The 19,928-nt window shown below is 45.3% G+C and overlaps 1 protein-coding gene across 12 annotated transcripts in view; it reads right to left on the bottom strand.

Moving 5' to 3' along the window:
* MYO9A (myosin IXA) overlaps positions 1–19,928 on the bottom strand; it is a 162,649-nt gene that overhangs the window by 94,701 nt on the left and 48,020 nt on the right. For 7 of the 12 annotated variants that reach the window (XM_052672077.1, XM_052672080.1, XM_052672086.1 and 4 more), the window contains exons 3-7: positions 15,262–15,356; positions 11,381–11,443; positions 7,553–7,652; positions 4,947–5,003; positions 1,823–1,923 (exon numbers count right to left, since the gene is read on the bottom strand). In XM_052672077.1, coding sequence (XP_052528037.1) covers positions 1,823–1,923; positions 4,947–5,003; positions 7,553–7,652; positions 11,381–11,443; positions 15,262–15,356 — 416 coding nt within the window. The remainder of the gene's footprint in view (positions 1–1,822; positions 1,924–4,946; positions 5,004–7,552; positions 7,653–11,380; positions 11,444–15,261; positions 15,357–19,928) is intronic. The other 5 variants (XM_052672078.1, XM_052672089.1, XM_052672081.1 and 2 more) reach the window with 3 other exon arrangements.

Raw genomic sequence — 19,928 nt, 5'->3', positions numbered from 1 at the left:
TTTTACTTGTCCTTCTGGGGACCTAACAATCATTGAAATTGCATTTGATTCCTCGCCACACCACCAGCCTGTCTGGACAACACAGCATCACCCCTCTGAGCCTGTCCTACATTATCATAGAATTACAGTATGGCCTGGGTTGAAAAGGAGCACAGTGCTCATCCAGTTCCAACCCCCTGCTGTGTGCAGGTCACCAACCAGCAGCCCAGGCTGCCCAGAGCCACATCCAGCCTGGCCTTGAATGCCTGCAGGGATGGGGCATCCACAGCCCAACCTGTTCCACTGCCTCCCCACCCTCTGGGGGAAAAATAAAAGTTATCATGCAGTAAATCAAAATCCTGAATTTACACGGATATCCTACTCTGCTCAGACACTTACCCACTGCTTTCCTCTGCCAACTGAATTACCTCACTGTAAGCAACCCTGCGCTGCACACAGGCTTTAGAAAACCTGTCACTGCAACTTGATTCCTGCTGTGTAATGAGTCGCCCAGGGCAGAACATGGGAAGCAATTTAGTTCTGTGCTGCTCTCCTCACTGCTGCAGCATCTGTCTCGAGTGCATGCAGTGGCATCAGTTCAGGGAGCAGCGATGCACCGTGATGCTGTCAGGAGAATGTCAGCGTGCTCTTGACATGAAGCAGACAGATGGGAAAAAGAAGGGCATATGCTGATGTATACAGAGTGACAGTAAGAGTGTACACACTTGGGTTTATCTATACGTGTGGAAAGCACAGAGAGAAAGCAGCATTGATTTCACCATTTGTTAATGCTTGGGATAAAGCATGAGCTTATGAAGAAGATTCTCAGGTAGGTGAAACAATTTCTTACTGGAGCAGAAAGCAAAATGATGCCTCACTGTAAAGGATTCCTAACTGCTGGCTGGCTCAGAAACTTGTTAAGAAGAAAGAAAATCCATGCTTAAAAGAGCAGGAGGTAATGGTAGATGTAGCTTAAATGTCATCTCCTCTAGGCAATGAGTAGGGTTTCAAGTGCCATTAGCACAAAGCAAAAATTCCCTGTTCCTACATAAACCTCCTGGATCTCAGAAAAAGGAAAAGGCTCATTAAATTATTGTCTGAACAATTTCACTCAGAAAAGCACCAGCTTTCTCACTGCGTTCCAGCTACTGATTTGCCCTTCAGCAATGCTTATGATGTCAAAAACAATACTCCCCCGAAGATTGCTTATCAATACCTATTTTTTCAGAGCCTGTTTCTACTCTTAGCAACATATTTGTCAAGCTCATTCAGACCTACTCAAACCTCTGCAACAATGGAGCCAGTCAGTGCAGGAATTACTCTGTGGTTTAGTGCAGGATGTAAAGCACACAATTCCTCGCCATTGGCAAAAGGCAGCGCTGCGATCCAACCGAGAAGCCCAAGTTTTCAACCAGCATTTGCACTGAATGAAGGGCTGCTGGAAGCGAGTCTAAAAACTGGCAACTGCGTGGAGAAGGATTAGATTTGATGCCTGGCTTTCTGATTAAACTAGGATCTGGATTCATTACACGCACAGTATGACTATTCTGAACAGTTCACATCCAGATGCCAACTTTTTGCCAATATGCACAGACAGCTTGATAACAGTAACGAAGGGCACATTTTGCTTATATCTTGCCATCGTGATTATTCCCTTATTGTACAAACAGTCAGTGTGTCATCAACCCTTCTCACCACACCGAAAGGTTACTCATTTACGTTAGCTTGTCTCACTGATTACAGGGGTCATTTTTATGTTGTATATTACTATTATAAATGTACAACGCACTTGGTATTAATACAATTCAGTAATACAGTCTGTTAACATAGAAAATAAACTCACTGTCTGCGAGTCTTGGGAAGGAAGCCCACCATCTCCATAGCTAGCTGTAGGCGCTCAAAGTCGTGCTTCAAGTCCTCCCCTTCAACGGAAAAGCAATCCTGCTGGGTTCAAAGGGAAAAATTAAGTCCTGCAACTGAGGCCAGAACAGGTCCAGATGGCCAAGTCAGCACTTCATAAATATCATCCCAGGATCTCCACGCTTTTATCGGCAACTAGAACATTTCCAATCTGGCACTGGGAAACGAGATACGCAGGAGGCCTCGCTAATGCGGATGCAGAATAACAGTGGTTAATTGAGCCTGACACCCAGCCCCTTGGATACTGCTCTGAACCCTGCTCCAGAGCAAGAGGGAATGCACAGCACCACAGCAGGCAGAGCAAGAAGTGCACACGCAATGCAATAACAATCCACGATTAGCTCTAGAGGCAAGGCAGACTTTTTCTTCGTCAACACTGGAAAGAGCGCACAAACTGAAGCTGTCTAGGAAAACCAGCCTTTCAACAGTCTGCCTACAAGCAAACCAAAGTGCAGTTTTAAATATATAACTATTTGGCCAGAATTGTGGAGAACAAGCATGCAGAAAGGCCGTGAAGTAGCAACAGTGTGCTCGTTTCCAGGCAGTTCATTCCACATTAAGTCCTGGCCCTGGCCTGGTTAGGAGCTCCTTGAAGTAAATAGGAAGAATTCTGTTTTAAAATACTTCAAAATAAAATGTAATTCTATGCCATCAGTGAATGAAATGAAAGGGAAAGTTTCACATTGTTTTCGTGAGCTTTATTCCAAATATCAGTGTGTTTTTACAGGGAATTTGAACCCACTCCTACCTCTATCTCCCAGCAGTTAACGTGTCACAGCTGAATGATTTAGTTAGCCAGATTCTTCCCAATACTTAGGGAGCAGAGTTAAACTAATCCTCCTTAAACGAGTAAATAAACTACTAAAGCCAAGGACCTCGTGCATGCTTTGACTGACTTTGGGGCCCCTACGGATTATCCATAGCTCAGATTTTATACTTTTTCCTTAAAAAATCCCCTGCCTCCAATTCAAAATTATGTTGTTGCCTGTCCTACAATATAAATGCTGTCTTAAACCTCAAAATATTTACTAACACTTAAATGGAGACTTTCTACAAGCTAGTCCACTGCACTATTAGCTACTATTAAATAGTAGCACAACCCAAATGTGGGCTGACTGGCATCCCCAGCCATCACAAATATGCTGTGGGTAATTTCAGGAGTTTTCACACCCACTAAGGCAGGACCTGGAGTCCTGCAGAACCAAAAAACGCATCCACAAATTCTACAAACAAGCTTTTTGAAGAACTTTTAGAAGGGACGACAAATGCCACTTTTACTGGCCATCCACATTCCAGGAACCCATTTCGTTTGGTGGCATTGTTCACCCAAAATAATTCACAAGGCAACAGCGAAATACCACAGCTGACTCACAAATACTGCAATCCGTGCCAAAGCCATTTAATGAACAATTTACATAACAATCGTCAAAGTCATTAGTGCACATGGAAAAGCTTTTCGCAAATTATCTACTTAAAAGCAGATGCTCTCCGTAGTGTTTCAGTTCTGTGCTAGGTATTGTTTCCTAATGGATTTTATATACATACATACATATGTATTTTTAAAGCATTTATGTATAAATAATATGTATTTTAAGGAGTGTACATACATATATATTTCAAAAAGTTCCACTGATTTTAGAGCAATGAGTCCCCTGCTTACTACTGGCCAATTTCAGCAATCCATGGATTTCTGGGAAAAGCTCAAAGAAGTTATAATGGGGTTTCATTATAAGCTGGAAATGTGCATAAGGTGCAGCCCAACGCCTCTGTTGTCATCTCACGGAGGAAAAGGGCCAGAGGATGCTTAAGAGTAAATCATCCCGAAAGCCAGGATGTGATCTACCATGAGCAGCACGGAAAACAACCCTGAGCAGAGTAAAACACCAGACAGCCAGCCCAATTGTAAGGACATATGGTTTTCCCACTCAAAATAAGGAAACGAAGCAGGGTTTGGTTTTCCTGGCATTTCTCCAGTTGATCTTCCTAACCCACTCCTAAAGCAATTCAAGTCTTTGCAACTCGTTTTGGTATCGTGCGGCACACAGGGAAGCAGCCCTATGTTCCCACAGGACCTCATGAGGATGCCAGTACAATATCTGAGGCTTCTGAACTCTGGGAGGCTAAACTCCCTCCTTCTTCTCCTCTTGTAACACGGGTTTGCAGCTGAAACCTTGTTAACACGATGCCTGTATGGCCACAGAGAACAACAGCTCCTTTCCACATCACCTCATCCTCCAAATCTCTTAGCTGGGTGCAGCAACCATTACATGCATGGCAGAATTAGCTGGGACAACGTGCAGCTGGCTGGAAACATGCTTTGTGGTGCAAGACGAACCAACACAGACCATCACAGGGACACATGTGCAAGCCACACCAACACGAAGCACACCACTGACCAAAGCCACAGCCCCTGTCTTGCTTGCAAAGGAGCTGGGGAAGGGGCAAAGCAGCACGATCTTTCTTGGATAGATCCATTTGGAAAGGACAGCAGAACTATTTTCAGAGGAGGAATTGTTTGCATTCTGAGCAATAGGAGGATCTGATTGTCTCGCAGATGGCTGACGGGGCAGGTTTGGTTTTGTCTTCTTTTTTCCTGGAAGTTGGATGGCAGATACACTGCTACAACCACAACAAGCTGATGTGAAACCAGCCAGCTCTTAGTGCTTCCAGATCCTGATTTGCAGTTTTATCAGGCAGCCATTTCAATTTCCACAAAGCTGCTGCCTCACAAATCACTCCGCAGCAGCCAATTTACACAAAACAATCTGTATTGTACATCAAGAAGGAGCTACTATTTGCAAAGAACTAGATGACCATATCCAAACCAAACTGCTGAAGCTTTCCAGACAGAAATAAGCAAAAAAGGATAACAGAAAGGGTATCCGTATTGCCACCAGCTAACACACAAGCAACACCAATGCAGGGCAGGGGAGAGGATCAGCAACAGCTTAACATTCATCTCTGCCCATGTCCCAGCGTGCCTCGCCAAAAAGGCAGCAAGAGGAGCAGCCCTGCACAGCCCCGAGGACACAGGCACTCGTACTGACCGGCTCAGAGTCATAGCAATACTCATCCCAGCTCTGTCTGAGGGGTTTCTTTGTCATCTGAAAGCAAGGCAGACCCAGGTAAGTAGCATTCAGACCCAACACGACTCCCACCACCAGCTCTTCAGAAAGGGAAGTGATATCGACCTCCCAGATAAAAGAACTATTATTCTGCATAGTCATTCCTGATCTGTTTTATCAACATCAAGTGAGATTTATAACTATTTCACATCTGTGATGCTCTGATTTCTCTGCAGTGTTTTCAAGTGGAGGTTTCCCAAGCTCTGAGCTAAATGAATTGAAGCGAATTGGTTGGAAAAACCTTTGCTTTACCTACAGCCAAAGAGCCATTTATGCAGAGTTGCACTGATTTCTGTTTCTGCTCTCAACTTTTGCTCCGGACACACACACACACGCTGCAAAACTGTGATTGTTTCACTAAAAAGCACCAGCTTCTCCTGAGTTCCTGTCATTTTCCAGTCAAACAGTGAAGACTTGAGAGGACTCATCCAGGCTCAGGACTCAGAGCTCCTGCAAGGAACACAGAGGTGGCACTGGGGCTGTGGATTCCATTAAAACAAGGATCTGATCCTGCAAATTACTAACTTCAGCATGGATAAATATGAACGTACAGCACAGAAATCATTCAGCGAGTTGCTCGATGACTCCAATCACTGATGGGAGGGGGATGTTCTAAAAAAGCCTAGCAGATATTTTAAGAAAATTAGCTTTTAGAAAGAAACTGGTTTTTTTCCAACCTGCTCCCTGCACTTACAATCAACAGAGCATTTTGTTGAAGTACCTGAATAGATTATTCCTCATCTGCAATGCAAAATACACTTTTATTTTGCATAACAATGTGAATTGAGGAACCTGGGAGAAACAAAATAACTCAAGGACCCAGTGGGTCAGTGATGGGGCCTGGCTCAGTATTGCATAGCTTTTAAATTTTAGTGTTTAATTCTAGTTAAATATTTATGTTCACTTCTGGGTTTGTTCTCTTTCCATTTTAAAAGGCTGAGATTTCTCTGGGATGCACTGAAGAAGTTACTGTGAATGCTCAAGCCTCAGTTTAGTGCTTTCCCCTTCTATGCTCACAGTTTCTTTGCCCATTTTTCCACTACGACTTTCTTCTTCTTCCTCCTCATTTTCCCTTTTGTCCTTTGCCTACAGGACACGAGAAGGCTGTTGCTGCACTGTTAGGAAGCCAGGCAATCACCTCAAGGAGCCACTATTCCATAGCTGTCAGCACTCATTGGCTTACCACAAACACTAAGCGCAGAGAAATGATTATAATCAGAACACTGAGATGTCATTGCTCTCCATACACTGTGGTCAGGTGAGTCCAGAGTCTGCTTCCATCACCCACTAGATGAACCTCTGCATTCTTCTGTGGCCTACTTGCCTACAGCAGCATAATTTCATTATTTAATTTAAATATCAATGACCCAAAGCGCTAAGATACTATTGAGCAAAAGGAAAGACTGTAATTAAAGGCAATGTTTGAGGCTAACAGAGAACTATCAGATTGCCCAACAAAATCTGTGCTTGACAAAACATTCCATTCAAATCATCCTGGAGCTCTGGAGCTGCAGAACTGCAGCACAGATGGTGGGAGGGAGCACAGCACGTTCTGCAACCTCTGCGCTGCTCACGGATGCAGGAGGCACCAAAAGAGCAGAAGCTAAACAGAGCTGAAGCTCCTAGCATGCTCCTCACTCGTGTGAATTTCCCAGTCCTGCTGCAAGTGGGTGGCAGTCATTAATAGCACGCTATATTTTGGCTTTGAAAGCCCACTTTAAACATTTTTAAAGAGCCCCGCGTGATTTACAGAATATTACAGAGTTAAATTATATTTCTACAAAGACCAAAGGCTGTTTGTGCTGCACAGTGCATGTGAGCTGCTCTCCAACTCGCACGTTAAATTTCTCTTTATGGCTTTTGGCATTTCAGGCCAAGAAAATTGCAATTGCAGTTAAAATCAACATAGAACTATGCTCCATCTCATCCTACTCCACTGATTTTATTTTTTTGAGCAAAAACCTGTAAATTCTCTGTTTACAAGTATCAACACACAGCTGCATCTTAAGCATGAAGCAAATTAGATCTCCTGAAGTATGAACTGAATTGGCACTGATGGTATCTCACATGTTCTGAATCCCCACATTTTCAGTGGTTTCTGTGTTTTCATTTACATTAAACTTTTTTACTGTTAAATGTGAAGACTCGTGCTGACAGCCAGCCATAAAGAGACACAATTAGGACTACATCCTGAATGGCATCACACATTTTTCTTTTCTTCTTCTCAGCAGCCACACATTAATGCCTAAACATTCACACAAAGGTAGATCACTACTGTTCCTCCCTTGTTTGGCTTGTGGCTTCTGTTGTCTATCCAACATAACTCCACTTAGGGGACAGAAAATGGGCAACACTGATTTCTTTTCATACTAAGAAGTGTTCAGGTTGCCAATGCAGACTAATTTACAGTGACGGACTGCTGCCTATAGAGCACTGAAATGACCCATATTTATCACTGCACACACTGATGCTTATCAGTGGTGGAAAAGGCAAGATGTTGCCAGGTGCCACCAGTAGAGTAATCCCACCTGGTTGAGGTAATGGTACTCCTCAGGCTGCTTAAGATGAAACGCTGATCTCTCTTCCTCGCTCGCTCCTGCCAGGAGGTAATAAAATACATGGTAGTTCCTGGTGACAAAGAAAAGGATGTTAAACTTGAAAACAGACTGCAGCATTGAACAGAGAAACACATATAAGTCTCGTAGCTTCACATTCCAGCTTCCCAGCTCAAACCTGCAAGTACACTTTCAGCACATAAGCAGGGTTTATCACGTCCACTTCTGGGTTTGTTCTCTTTCCATGGTCCCATGGTTTTTAGCTATTAGGGCAACTTTGAATGCAGTTAGAATTCCAGGGGATGAAACAACAAAATATGAAGCTAAAAAGGACACGAATCTGGAAAAGAGTCACTGAGTCCCGTGTCACCAAAGCCTTCCGAGCGAGAGACAGCTCGGTCTGTCACTGTTCTGTATCGGTCTGATCTCACACTGATGCAGGAGATGAAGTTTTTTGTAGATTCATCAGATAAATAAAAATTAGGGCCTTGTGCAACAACTAGACTGCTTAATACTGAGAGTGGTATAGAAATGGCCTGAGAGCACTTTGCAGTGATGCAAGAGCTTAAACCAAGTAACGGAAAGCTAGATCCTCCTCTTTATCCACGGATGCACACCTCCAGGAAGGGATTTCAGGAACTCCTGGCTGACATCGTTGTGTTTTCCTTCAGAAACACATGCAAGGCCTATATACTAATTAGAAAGCTCATTTGCAGTGCAGGATTTTTTACTTTTTAAAAATAATTCATTGCCACTAAAGTAAGTAATACATTGGCAGCTGCAGTTCTGTGTGACAGAATAGAAAAACAGCCCCTCCAGGATAATGCAGCTGATAGCCCAGCCGAAGTGCCTCCATACCAATGCATGCAGCATGGGAAACAAGCAGGAGGAGATGAAAGCCATACTGCAATTAGGAAACTATGACCTAAGTGCTATCAAGGAAACATGGCGAGACAAATCGTGCAACTGGAATACTATGATAGAGAGCTGCAAGCTTTGCAGAAGAGATAGGAAGGGGAGGAGGGGCAGGGGAGCTGCTCTCAATGTTAAAAAGTGGATGGACAGCAATGAGCTGCCTCTGAAAATGGCCATCATCAGTTTGAGAGGTTACGGGTTGAAATTACGGACCAGATCAATAAAGGACATCTGGTGTTCAGAGTCTACACAGACTGTCAGAACAAGAGGAGCCTGCTGACAAGGCTTCCCTGCTTCAGCTGCAGCAATAGTCGCAGGCGCTCATCCTGATGGGGACTTTCAGCCACCTGGGGATCTGCTGGGAAGGCAACACAGTGAGCTGTTCCAGGGGACTCCTGGAGTCCATCGACAACAAACTCCTGGTTCAGGCATTAGACAGACCGACCAGAGAAGTGATACCAGACCTGGTGCTCACAGAGAAGATCATTACCAACACAGCTGAACAAGGACCTGCTGGTCAGGCTGAGGGACAGGAAGGAAATATACAGGCAGCGCAAGCAGGGATGGCTGGTCTGGAAAGAGTACAGGGATGCTGCTGTGATCAGGGAAAGCCAGTGCGCAGATGGAACTGAACTTGGTGAGGGGTTCTTCACAATCCCAGCTGTGAGCACAGATGGGAGAAGGTCTCACGAGAGCAGCGCTGCGGAGAAGGACTCGGTGGCTCTGGTGGATGAAAGCCACAGACGAGGCAGCAGCGTCCATCGGGGGCCGGAAAGCCACCGGCATCCTGGGCCGCACCAACAGAGGGGTGGCAGCGGCAGGGAGGGGACCGTCCCCTCTGCTCTGCCCTCGTGAGGCCCCAGCTGCGGTGCTGCGCCCAGGCCTGGGGCCCCCAGCGCAGGAAGGGTGCGGAGCTGCTGGAGCGGGGCAGAGGAGGCACGGAGATGCTGCCAGGGCTGCAGCACCTCTGTATGGAGATGGCTGAGGAGCTGGGGGTGTTCAGCCTGGGCAAGAGAAGGCTGCGGGGAGACCTCAGTGCGGCCTTCCAGGACTTGAGGGGAGCTTATAAGCTGGAGGAACATTGACTTTTCATGGTCTGGTAGTGATAAGACAAGGGGGAACGGTTTTAAACTAATAGAGGGGGGATCTAGGTCAGCTATTAGGTGTAAATTCCTCACTCAGGTTGCGCAGGGCTGTGGGTGCCCCATCCCTGGAGGCTCTCACCAGCAGGCTGGATGGGGCCCTGGGCAGCCTGATCTGCTGAGGGCAACCAACCAGCCCACAGCAGGACAGCTGGAGCTGGAAGGGCTTTAAGGCCCCTGCCAACAGAAGCCATTCTATGGTTCTACAATTCCATGGAAAACCTTCAATTTTTACTTCTGCTCAAATATTCCAAATACTTGAATAATAAAACTATTCCATGCAATACTCATCTGTTTTGCTTCAAAACAACCATGACATGGATTTCATACTAACAGCATAGCAGTATTTCTAAAACCAAAACTGTGGTTGATTCCAAGAGGAACCAAGCTTAATTATCACAGCACCTAACAGTGTATTTGTCAAGTCTGAGGCAGTCCGTGCCATCTCACTTTGGGAACGCTCCATCAACATTAGAGAAAACTTCTCACACAGCATCTATTCCCAAAAGAGAAACGCAGAAGTGCCAGAAATTGAAATACAACAGGTGATGGAAAGTTAGAAGCAGCCAATTTGTTGCAGTCAGAATAGTTACCATTGAAGAGGAAATAACAACTAATATTAGGAAGCAACAGTTTGCTTAAATTTGTCGTCTATATAATCTTAGCTTTTTCTAAAAGCCCTTCTGATGTTTTCAAGAGCTGTAAAATAGAATTAAAATATCATATTCTTTCCCAAATTAGATACTAAGTAGTTGACAAGCTGTGTAAGAATACAAATGGTATGGCATTAATCATACAGACAATGGAAAATATAAGTCAAGGACTGTTAATAAAATAATGACTTCTCTTTTCCCTGGGCACTGCATTCCTCCCTAAACAGGCAGCAAGATGGCAAAAACAGTCTTCTATAGCCAGGCAGTGTCTTAAGAAATAAAATCTGAAGTTAGGGAGACTTCAGTACAAAATTATGAATGAAATACATAAAATTCTATATAATAAAAAAATAATAAAAGTAGTAACAGTAAAAAGTGCAATGAGGAGCATTTTGTTTTTGAGCCTGCAGCTTCTGATGCACCTTCCCCATCACCCAGTGTGCTACCAACTAACCCAGGTGCAGCCTCCTCCATCTCCTGGTCATAAAGGAGGATCGAGTCCCACAGATGACCAAACCAGGAGAGTTTGGTGAAGATTCAATGCAGGTCTTGTTGTGAGTTTGTATGATTTTGATTTGTTACAGGCAAAAGTTAAGCATTTGATGTGATCAGGACTCCTTTTTTGGGTGTGGAATCTCCAATCATGGAGATGTTAAAATCCATCTGGGCACGGACCTGGGCAACACTTGAGGAGTCCCTGCTCGAGCAGGGGTCGGATCATACAGCCCCCAGGAGTCCCTCCCAGCCTCAATCATCCCGTGATTCTGTGATATGAGGACTGCTTCTACCCTTTAAGTCCACACAACATTGAAATGCAGAACATCCCACAGGTGGAGCCTCGCAGCCCATCAGCAGAGCACCCTGCATGCTTGCTTGCTGGTGCAGCACATCCAAGCAAAGCTGTCAGAGTTTCTGTTTTCCCCTCCAAGCCAACATGGCACACAACGTAAATACAGGCTTTATCTGTGAAGCACGCAGTCAGAAGCATGAAAATCCCCATCCCCCTGCCAGCCCAGGCAGGGACTGGAGCCATCTGTGCTGCACTATCAGCACATCCGGGAGGCAGAACCCAGTGAAACACAGGCACCTACCGTTCGTTGTGCTCCTGGTAGACGAGCCTGGACTTTTCCAGCAGATACTTTTCAACATAAGCTCTGGAAGAAGAAATAAAAGCATTATTCATTGACCCAATATTCAACTTAAATGAACACAGCTTTACTGGGACTTTGCAGTTTTAGTACACCAAAAAAGCTTCAGCCTTGTTTCACTTAGTTATATAAATTTCTTCCTAGGCAGAACAAGCCCAATATTATGTTTGGCTTTTGAGGTTTTTTGGTTTGATACAAAGCCAAAACTAACTTGGATATGAAAAACATGATCTCAGATGAGTTAGCCTATGGGCAGGGAGTGCAGGGGGGAATTTTGACAGAAACTAAGAATCTCTGATACCTATTTAATTCAAACCCAGCAAAATAAAATTGCTTGCAGACTGAGATTTGTGCACAAACCCTCCTTCAACCAGAAACGCACCTGGGTGCACAAGTTTGCAAGCTAAGATTTAGCCATGGATTCCACGCCCAAATTATCACCCCCTCTTCTCCAGCAGCCACTTTGCTACAAAAGCTTTGGGTTATTAACTTGTGGATATGGTCAAAACCCAGAGAACTGCAGAAGCTTCTTACTGGCGTTGACATTTTATCCTAACAGCCTCCCTGACGAGTTAATTTCATGTATATATTAATAACTTCACTAGCTAAAACAAGCTTTGACATGTTTGTTGCTGTTGTTTTTTTTGTTGTTGTTTTTTGTTGTTGTTGTTGTTGTTTTCTGTTTTTTTTTTTTTCCATTCAGTGCTAACCAGTAATGATAGGGACGTGGAAGCTAGAGCTATAATTGCCAATGTTGATGATGTAACTTGACACACAGAGGCAGAGGCTGGGCCTTTCCAGCCACTGACCCACAGTGATGTGGCACTGACAGCAGCCACGTGCGAGCTGCACCCCCAAGGAGCTCTGGATGCGATGGGACAGCATGGTGCCCTGCATAACCCTCAGATGGGAGACAGAGCCAGGCATTATCCAGGAGCAATTCTCCTGGGGGCAATTCTCAGTGATTCTCCTCTACCTTCACCAAAAAATAACCAACCTGGCCGTGCCCGCAGGGTTTTGGGCTGACTCTTGGGGCAGTGCTTAGGAGAGGCTGCAGGAACTGGCACATCCACACACTTCAAGACTCCTCTGCTGCACAGGAGGAGTAAAGAAAGGCAGGCGGGCTGCAGCAAGCACCATTATCCCGGCACGTGATGTGCACCAGGAAGCTCTTTTATTTATTCCCTGTGAGGAAGCTGAGGACAGCTATGGATATTCCTCTCTGTCTAACCTTAAGTTCCTGGTTTAACAACTTCCCAAGCCAAGGCATGAATCTCCCTGAAGACTCAATGAAGAGATGGGGCAGTGAGTGAGGCACCAGCACGGCCTGGGTCCCGGCACAGCACTGGGCAGCAGCTTGGCACACAGCTGCAGGACAACCCAGATCTAGTCGACCACGCTTGACACATAATCCCTTCCCCTGTGATTTCTGCTCTTATTATAGACCCAAAAAACTCAGTTGCATGCAATAATTTAGGTTGGAGAGGTCCTCTGGAGGTCATCTGGCCCAACCCACTACTTAGAGCAGGGTAGATGTAAGGAGAATGCTGCTCTAGCAGGATGTTCTTTGCTTAGTGAGAAGGTGATAAATGAATATAAGTATGTTCGCTGTTCTAATAGGACAGTGAAAAGGAAAACAAATTGAAATACAAAAAAGTAAACACCCCCAAATGTTCTCTTTCTATTTACTGGTGTCAATTATGTAGAAACTACCTTATTATTACCCACAGTCTTAACAGTAAAGAAATGTTGAGAGTACCTCATGCAAAGTACTCACTTAATCATGCTACAGAACCTGTCCCTGGTATAGCAGCCAATATCATCAAAACCTTGAGCATGGATTTCACATACAAATCCCACCATGCAAAATACCCACCATCCTCACAGTACCTGTGACGCAGCCCCGTGCTGCTGCACAAATTTAACATTATGGCAGTGCACTGTTGCTTTTAATTAAAATCTCTCCCATCTGGCTCTTCTGCAATTTTAAGGAGCACGTAAGATGTGGAAGCTTTTGATCATCTTAGGAGGACTCAACGTGTTGCAAAGCCCTTCCTCCACTGCTCACTTATCTCTGAACAGGACATAATAAATTCATAAAGCCTTATGGGAATGCACTTAAATGAAGCCTTTGCTCATACTCCACTGATTTCCAACATATCTTCAAAGCCTTCATTTCGTGGGGTGGGGTTGGCTGCTCCTAAATCTCTTGGCTATTACACCTCTTAAGCTGAAATTCGCTTTGAGTTTGGGTCATTATCTGCATACAGTCGGTAACCAAATACCCAACTGCTATTTTCAGCCCACGAACGGAGCAGAATTCTGATCCGAGCCTGCAAATTATACTTCACATTAACCAAGAAAATCATATGCACAAAATGGGGACGTAAATGATTTGAACAGGCTTAAAAAAAATAAAAAGTGTGCTTAAAAGCTACGCTAAATTTAAAAATAAAAATTAAAAAGACAAATCACAGAACTTTTGATCTGCCTTGTAAGACAATGGAGAATAAAACTCACTCTGGTATGCAGGGAACAGCTGAGTTATTTTTGTAATGTCTTCTCACTGTGGTTGGGGCCGTGCACACTCTCGTCCCATCACGTAACGAAGACCAAAGAAATGAGTTTGTTAAAGAAAAAATTTCTCTCATGTTCAGAACTACTGCACACAAATGCAACGTTATTTGCAGGTAAGTGCCAATAAACCATAAAGGGCACTATCACAGAGCTGGCCAGCACGTCAAGGTAAAGGTTGTTAGGGCATCTGCTGGATTCTATCACCCTGTGTTTAAGTAGGTATGAAAAAAGAAGAGAAGCTTATCCTTTTAAGAGAACTATTCACCAGAATTAATAATAGAAGGGGAAAAAAAAAAAAAGAGCAGCAGATAAAAGTTGGATGAAAAAACAGCTGCCTGACTGCAAAGAACACAGAGTACCCAGGCTCATTTGAAAAATTAATGGTACCCATTTGTGCAACACTGTTCTGGTGGAAAATAGGGAAGGAAAAATGTAAAAGCAATTCTCTAAATTAACAACAAAGTCCCAGCAAGAGATCTCTTAGCTAGCTGCAGAAATTATAAGCCCCTGGAATGCCACTCTACTCTCTGCTTTTCCAGCTGAGCTAATTACCCAGCCAAAAAGCAGGGTTAAGGTAGCCCTGCTCCCTTCGGGCTGGAGTGAGACACTGGGCTACGGCATGATGTCATCTGAAGAATCCCAAGAGAAATCCAGGTCCAGATGTGTTCCCCAGAAGCCTTCACCCAGCTGTGGCCATCACCAAGCTGAGCTCACCGGGAGCTGTGGAAGCAGGCAGTGAGGCTGGAAACAGACCCTGTGGCAGCAGAGCGGAGACAAGCGCCTCCTAACAGCGGCCTGGGGCACGGGGTGCCCTAAGTGGTCAAGGGCTGGCTTCAAGAGACACTTCAGGGTATGGATGGAAGCGTGTGAGGAATCAGCAGTGCTAAATCATCTGGCTCCATCTTCTCTGTAACAGCTAGCAGGCATCTGCAAAATTAAATTCCCTTTGGCTTTCTATTTCTGAGTCTGAGCAAAGCCAGCCTGCAGGGCTCTCTGTGCCCATCACACACTCTGGCCCCGTGACCCATCCTCACGGCCCTAAAACATTGCCCTTGCTTGCTCTCTTAAGAGGAAAAAATCACATTTTGGCTTAATTATAAAGTTGACGTTATGATTAATGAGAACTGAACTGGCTTAAATCCATTCTCAGGTGTATCCATGCTTTGATGTGCAGCGCAGATAAACCAACCTTTGCATAACATTTACATACAGTAAAAACGCAGGCTGTGGATCCCACTGCCACTCACCCTCGCACAGTGCCCGTCTCCTGGTAGTTCACTTGGATAAACTTGCCAAAACGACTCGAGTTGTTGTTATGCGCTGTCTTTGCATTTCCAAAAGCCTGTGAAGAGAATGAGACAGCATCACTGCATCTGAAAAGCTGCCACTTTTCCTTATGGATGTGCACATCACTACCAACGCACCTCCAGAGTTTTGCTACTGCTGCAATACGGTAAGAAATTAATAAAAAACACAGGGAGTTGAACGAGCTACAGAATAACAGGATGAGCTTCTGGGGACCACATTCAGTTCAGGACTCAGAAAGGTTAGACAAACACTGTTGAAAAGTGAAGCATCAGCTACACGAGAAATTTAATATTTGACGTTATTACATTCTGCGTTAAGGCTACACTTTATTATTTAAATGGATGTAAAAGTATACTGCTCCAACAGGACTTAACTTCTAATGAGCTAGCTGCTTTTTAATTACATATGGAATTAGGGGGAAAACACTTTGAAGGCTACCCAGGTTTTAGACAATGTCACGCATCGTGCAGACATAACCCATAGGATCTTCAGTATTTCAGACACCATCGGTTCAATTTGTCGCTGATGCTTTCCCAAATCTAAATGCTTTAAGGCTTTACAATGCAAAGCTTTCATTAAAACTCCACCTTACCAAGACATCTAATGCAGAGAGCCATCCCTGAGCACAATCACCACTGGGAAACTTCAAGAGCTGCATCTCAAAGCAGCTTAATTGAAAACTGGTGTTTGCAGCTGTGCCTAAATCACTTCAGTAGTCTGGCTCATGGTGACTGAAACGGCCCAGCTGCCAGGTACAATTAATGCTTCATTTATTACACCTGTTTTGGTAATTGTTCCCCTTTACTTCTAAGCCAAACGTACTTAAGGCAATTATACACAGGGTAATTTCTAGGAGCTGTGTCTGTACGTTGAATCACAATTACAAATACATTTTGTACTAAGGCTCAATATTAGGGTTCAGCCCAGAGCTCCCAACAGATTTATTTCCCACTCAGCTATTTATTGGAAAAGATTAAAAGGGCTTTACATCTATAATCCCCGACTTCTCAAATGACCTTTGCAGGTTTTACTTTGCAACTAAAACCCCCAAAAATAGGCCAAGTGAGAGGAAATCCTTCTGAAAGGCACTCGATGCCATCAGCCCTGCATCCATGCGATGCTCCCATTCCCGGATGAGCACCCAGCCTTCCCGCCAGTGGGATGCAGCACAGCGCGGGCCCGTGGAGCAGCCAGGTCTCAAGCATCCCTCATCACACGCGGTGTTACATCTCAAACCGAAGGCTTGCTAACAGAATAACGATGGAATTTCCCCCTTCTTTGAAGGCACGGATTTGTTTTGGCTCAAGCTGTTGCATATGAATTTCCACCAGTTGACTAAAACAAGTTCTGCAACGGCAGAAACCTGCCAAACGAGCAGCTGATGCTCAGGCTTGCAGAGAGGCTGATTCCACACAGGAAACTAATAAGCCTTCCCATACGTGGGCTTCCAAGCTTTGCAGGTTACACACACTTAAGTTTTCTGCCTTTTCCCCAGCATCCTCACTGTCACCCTGAAGCCCTCCCTGTGCTCAGCTGTGAACAAAACCACATCCTGGTGCTTAAATCCCAGGCATTCACTTTCCCCAAACAAGCATTTTCACATTAGTACTATTTCAGCATTACCAGAAGAACCACCTGTCCCCTTCCAGCTGTTTCACCCAAGCAGCCCAGCGAGCGCCTGCCTCCTTCCTGAGGTGCTGCACGGGGAGCCGAGCCACAAAACCCTTCTGAAGTCACGTTGGACATCAACACGTTCCCTGACCCCTTGCATCCCAGCAGGAAGGTTTCACCTGTTTCTCTTTGTGCAGGGTGAAACATTTTGAATGTGGTGTGGGGAACTGCACCAGTCCTCCTGGTTTATCTCCCCATTATCCCCATTATGAGGAACGAGCTCTGTGACTTTTTGTCCATCCATGCGTCAGACCACGCTACACGCTGCAGTACGAACGCCCACAGAACTCACAGCCCGTAATGCCACTCTTTCAGTCGTTTTCTTTATTGCTCACATAAATGAGAAAGCTCTCTGCCTTGTGAAAGCTGCTTTCTCTATGGCGCAGGCATGCCGGCGAAGGGCCAGAAGTATGTGAAGGCATGTCTGGTGTTTAACTTGACACAACCTCATGCATTTTTGTTTGGCTCGCCATGTTCCTTTAACAGAACTATCAGGCTATATTAAAAAAAAAAGTGCTATTAATTCGATTTATGCATGTCTAATCTACATATCTGCGACGGCAGGGCAGAATATTCTACTTCAGCTTAGGAAACCACAGAATGAGTTACAACTGCTGCGCTGAAATTACGCTCTGTTCGCATCACTCCACTTCTCGAAGCCGTTGATTCCAGCGCCGAGCGGAAAAACGCAGTAACAGCATTCCTGAAATTCTTGGGGAGACCAAAGCTTGTACTGGCTGGGGCTCAAGGCTTGGAAGGAAACGAGCTCAATGCGCTCCTGTGTGCGAGCGGAGCACCCGCCTGCACATCCAACGGCTCGGCACAGGCAGACCTGGACCCGGAGCCTCCTACAGCACTTCTGCACAAAGAGATGCCTATCGTGGGAGCCGAGAGTTCGCACCGCAACTGAATTTGCCAGGTGATGCCGACAGCAACGGTGCTCAGAAATGAGCCCTGTTCCCAAAACTGTGCAGCTTCCTTCGACTGAATCTTAACACCTCCAGTTCAGCCATCATCTGCTCCATCGCCTGCAGGAATGCTCGCTTCATGCTCATTTGTGGGGCCCAGGAGGCAGGAAAAATAAAAGCTAGTGTGCTTGCGGCTGAAGAGCTCACCTTCCTCCTCTCCTGATGAGGCCAGCGCTTTGGTCTCTTCATTCTGGATTCAATATCAGCGCAATCTGGAATGGCTATTGCAACTGCTGTGAGGATCATCTCCACGACTTCTCTCAAATAAATTCGTTTTCTAATCCTTGCATCTAGGAAAACGCCACCCTGGGGCTGGCAGCAAGCCCAGAGGTTGAAGTCACCTGCATTCAGGCTATGGAGGAGAAATGGCTCAACAGCAGCCAAAGATTGCCGTGTTCTGTGGGCTGCTGGGAACTCATGCAATGCAGCAAATCCTGAGAGACTGGGACAGGAATTCACAAATAAAGAGGAACAAAAAGAATAGACTTGCACAAGTCTATTTGCCATCAAAAAGCTGCAACAAAGGCCAGGGCCAGAAGGAAGGACAGGACACAACCAGTGTAACACTAGGGACACACACTCCAAAGAGGTCCTGAATTTGCATCCATAAAACCTAATTAAAAATCCTAACAGGACAAAGACTCCACCTACAATTAAAAATAATGATTAATATTGAGCTTGCTGACCTGTGACAATGGCTACTGAGCACAACAAAACAAGCACATCGCCACAGAAAATGATTAATTGCACAAAGTTCCCTTTTTAAAGCCAAACATGTTTTTCTTCCAGGCAGGAAAGTACAGCCCATAGGAAAACAACAGCACCGTCACATTTCACCCTGCTGGTAATGTTCGTGTCTTTCTGTCACCTCCACACAGAGCATCATGGGCTTTTTAAGCTGGTCCATGCAGTTAAGAACTCCTAGCTGCATCTTGAAACACGAGGTGGATGTCAGAGGTGAATTTTGCTGGGTTTTGTTTCACCTGCAACTAATTTCACAGCATTCAACCTGTCAAGAACCTACCTTTTTTAAAAAATGCACTGAATCATGACCAGAACGTGATCATTTCATCACCTAAAATGCACCTGGAGGACAGGAGTTAGAGCTTCCCTAAATTCCTTCTCACTAACCTTGCCATGTGAGGCACTATGTCCTCCTGACCATACCTGGCTGCAGAGCACAGCCCCTCCACCCCCGCCAAACCTCCCCAAGTTCAGCTTCCATAACCTGCGTGCAGCAAGGCAGGGTGCTTAAAAAAGCACCGACAAGCATGAGCCACAATTTGCATTTCTGCAACGTACAATAGGATCTGCATTTATGATACGTCCACCTTGCAAGGTGCCGTTCTGCATGGCCAACAACAGCTCCGCACGTCTGGTTTGCAGCAATGAAACACCAGGTCAGGCACTGACACCTCACTCTAATTCTTTGCACGGTGGCTCAATGTTTCATGAGGACTAATGAAACCATTTATGCTTTTTACAGTAACAGCACAAACCACCAGATATTTATAGTGCATGTGCTGCGATGCCTGGGCACAGCTTTTGCAAAGAACAGACCTGCAGCACGGAGCAAAGCCACCAGCTCAGATCTGCTGCATCTCTGCTTCAAACCCCAGAGGTGCTGCAGCACCTTCGTCTATAATGAGAAAATACATTTTCCCTCCTTGCCACGCAAGCAGACTGCTGCAGGAAGAAGAAACAAAGAGCACAACTCCCTGCCAGCCCTGCAGAAGCCATCTGCTCAGTGCCAGCCATTGGATCCAGCATGGAAATGCAGCTCTGTACCACGAGGAGGGGGCTGGTTCCTTCCTCAGCACAGGAGCCTGTGAGCTTAAAGGCACCAGATCTGTACTCAGTTTTGGGCTCCCAGGACCCTGTGAGGAGACAGGGCTGCTGGGCTAGGGCCACTGATACGTATGGTCCTGGAATCCACGTTCCTGCATTAAAATAAAGGAAGATTACTT

This window comes from Tympanuchus pallidicinctus, unplaced genomic scaffold (assembly GCF_026119805.1).
Source record: "Tympanuchus pallidicinctus isolate F22 unplaced genomic scaffold, pur_lepc_1.0 scaffold12, whole genome shotgun sequence".
Classification (NCBI taxonomy): Eukaryota; Metazoa; Chordata; class Aves; order Galliformes; family Phasianidae; genus Tympanuchus; species Tympanuchus pallidicinctus.
This window is presented reverse-complemented; position numbering and strand designations above follow the sequence as displayed.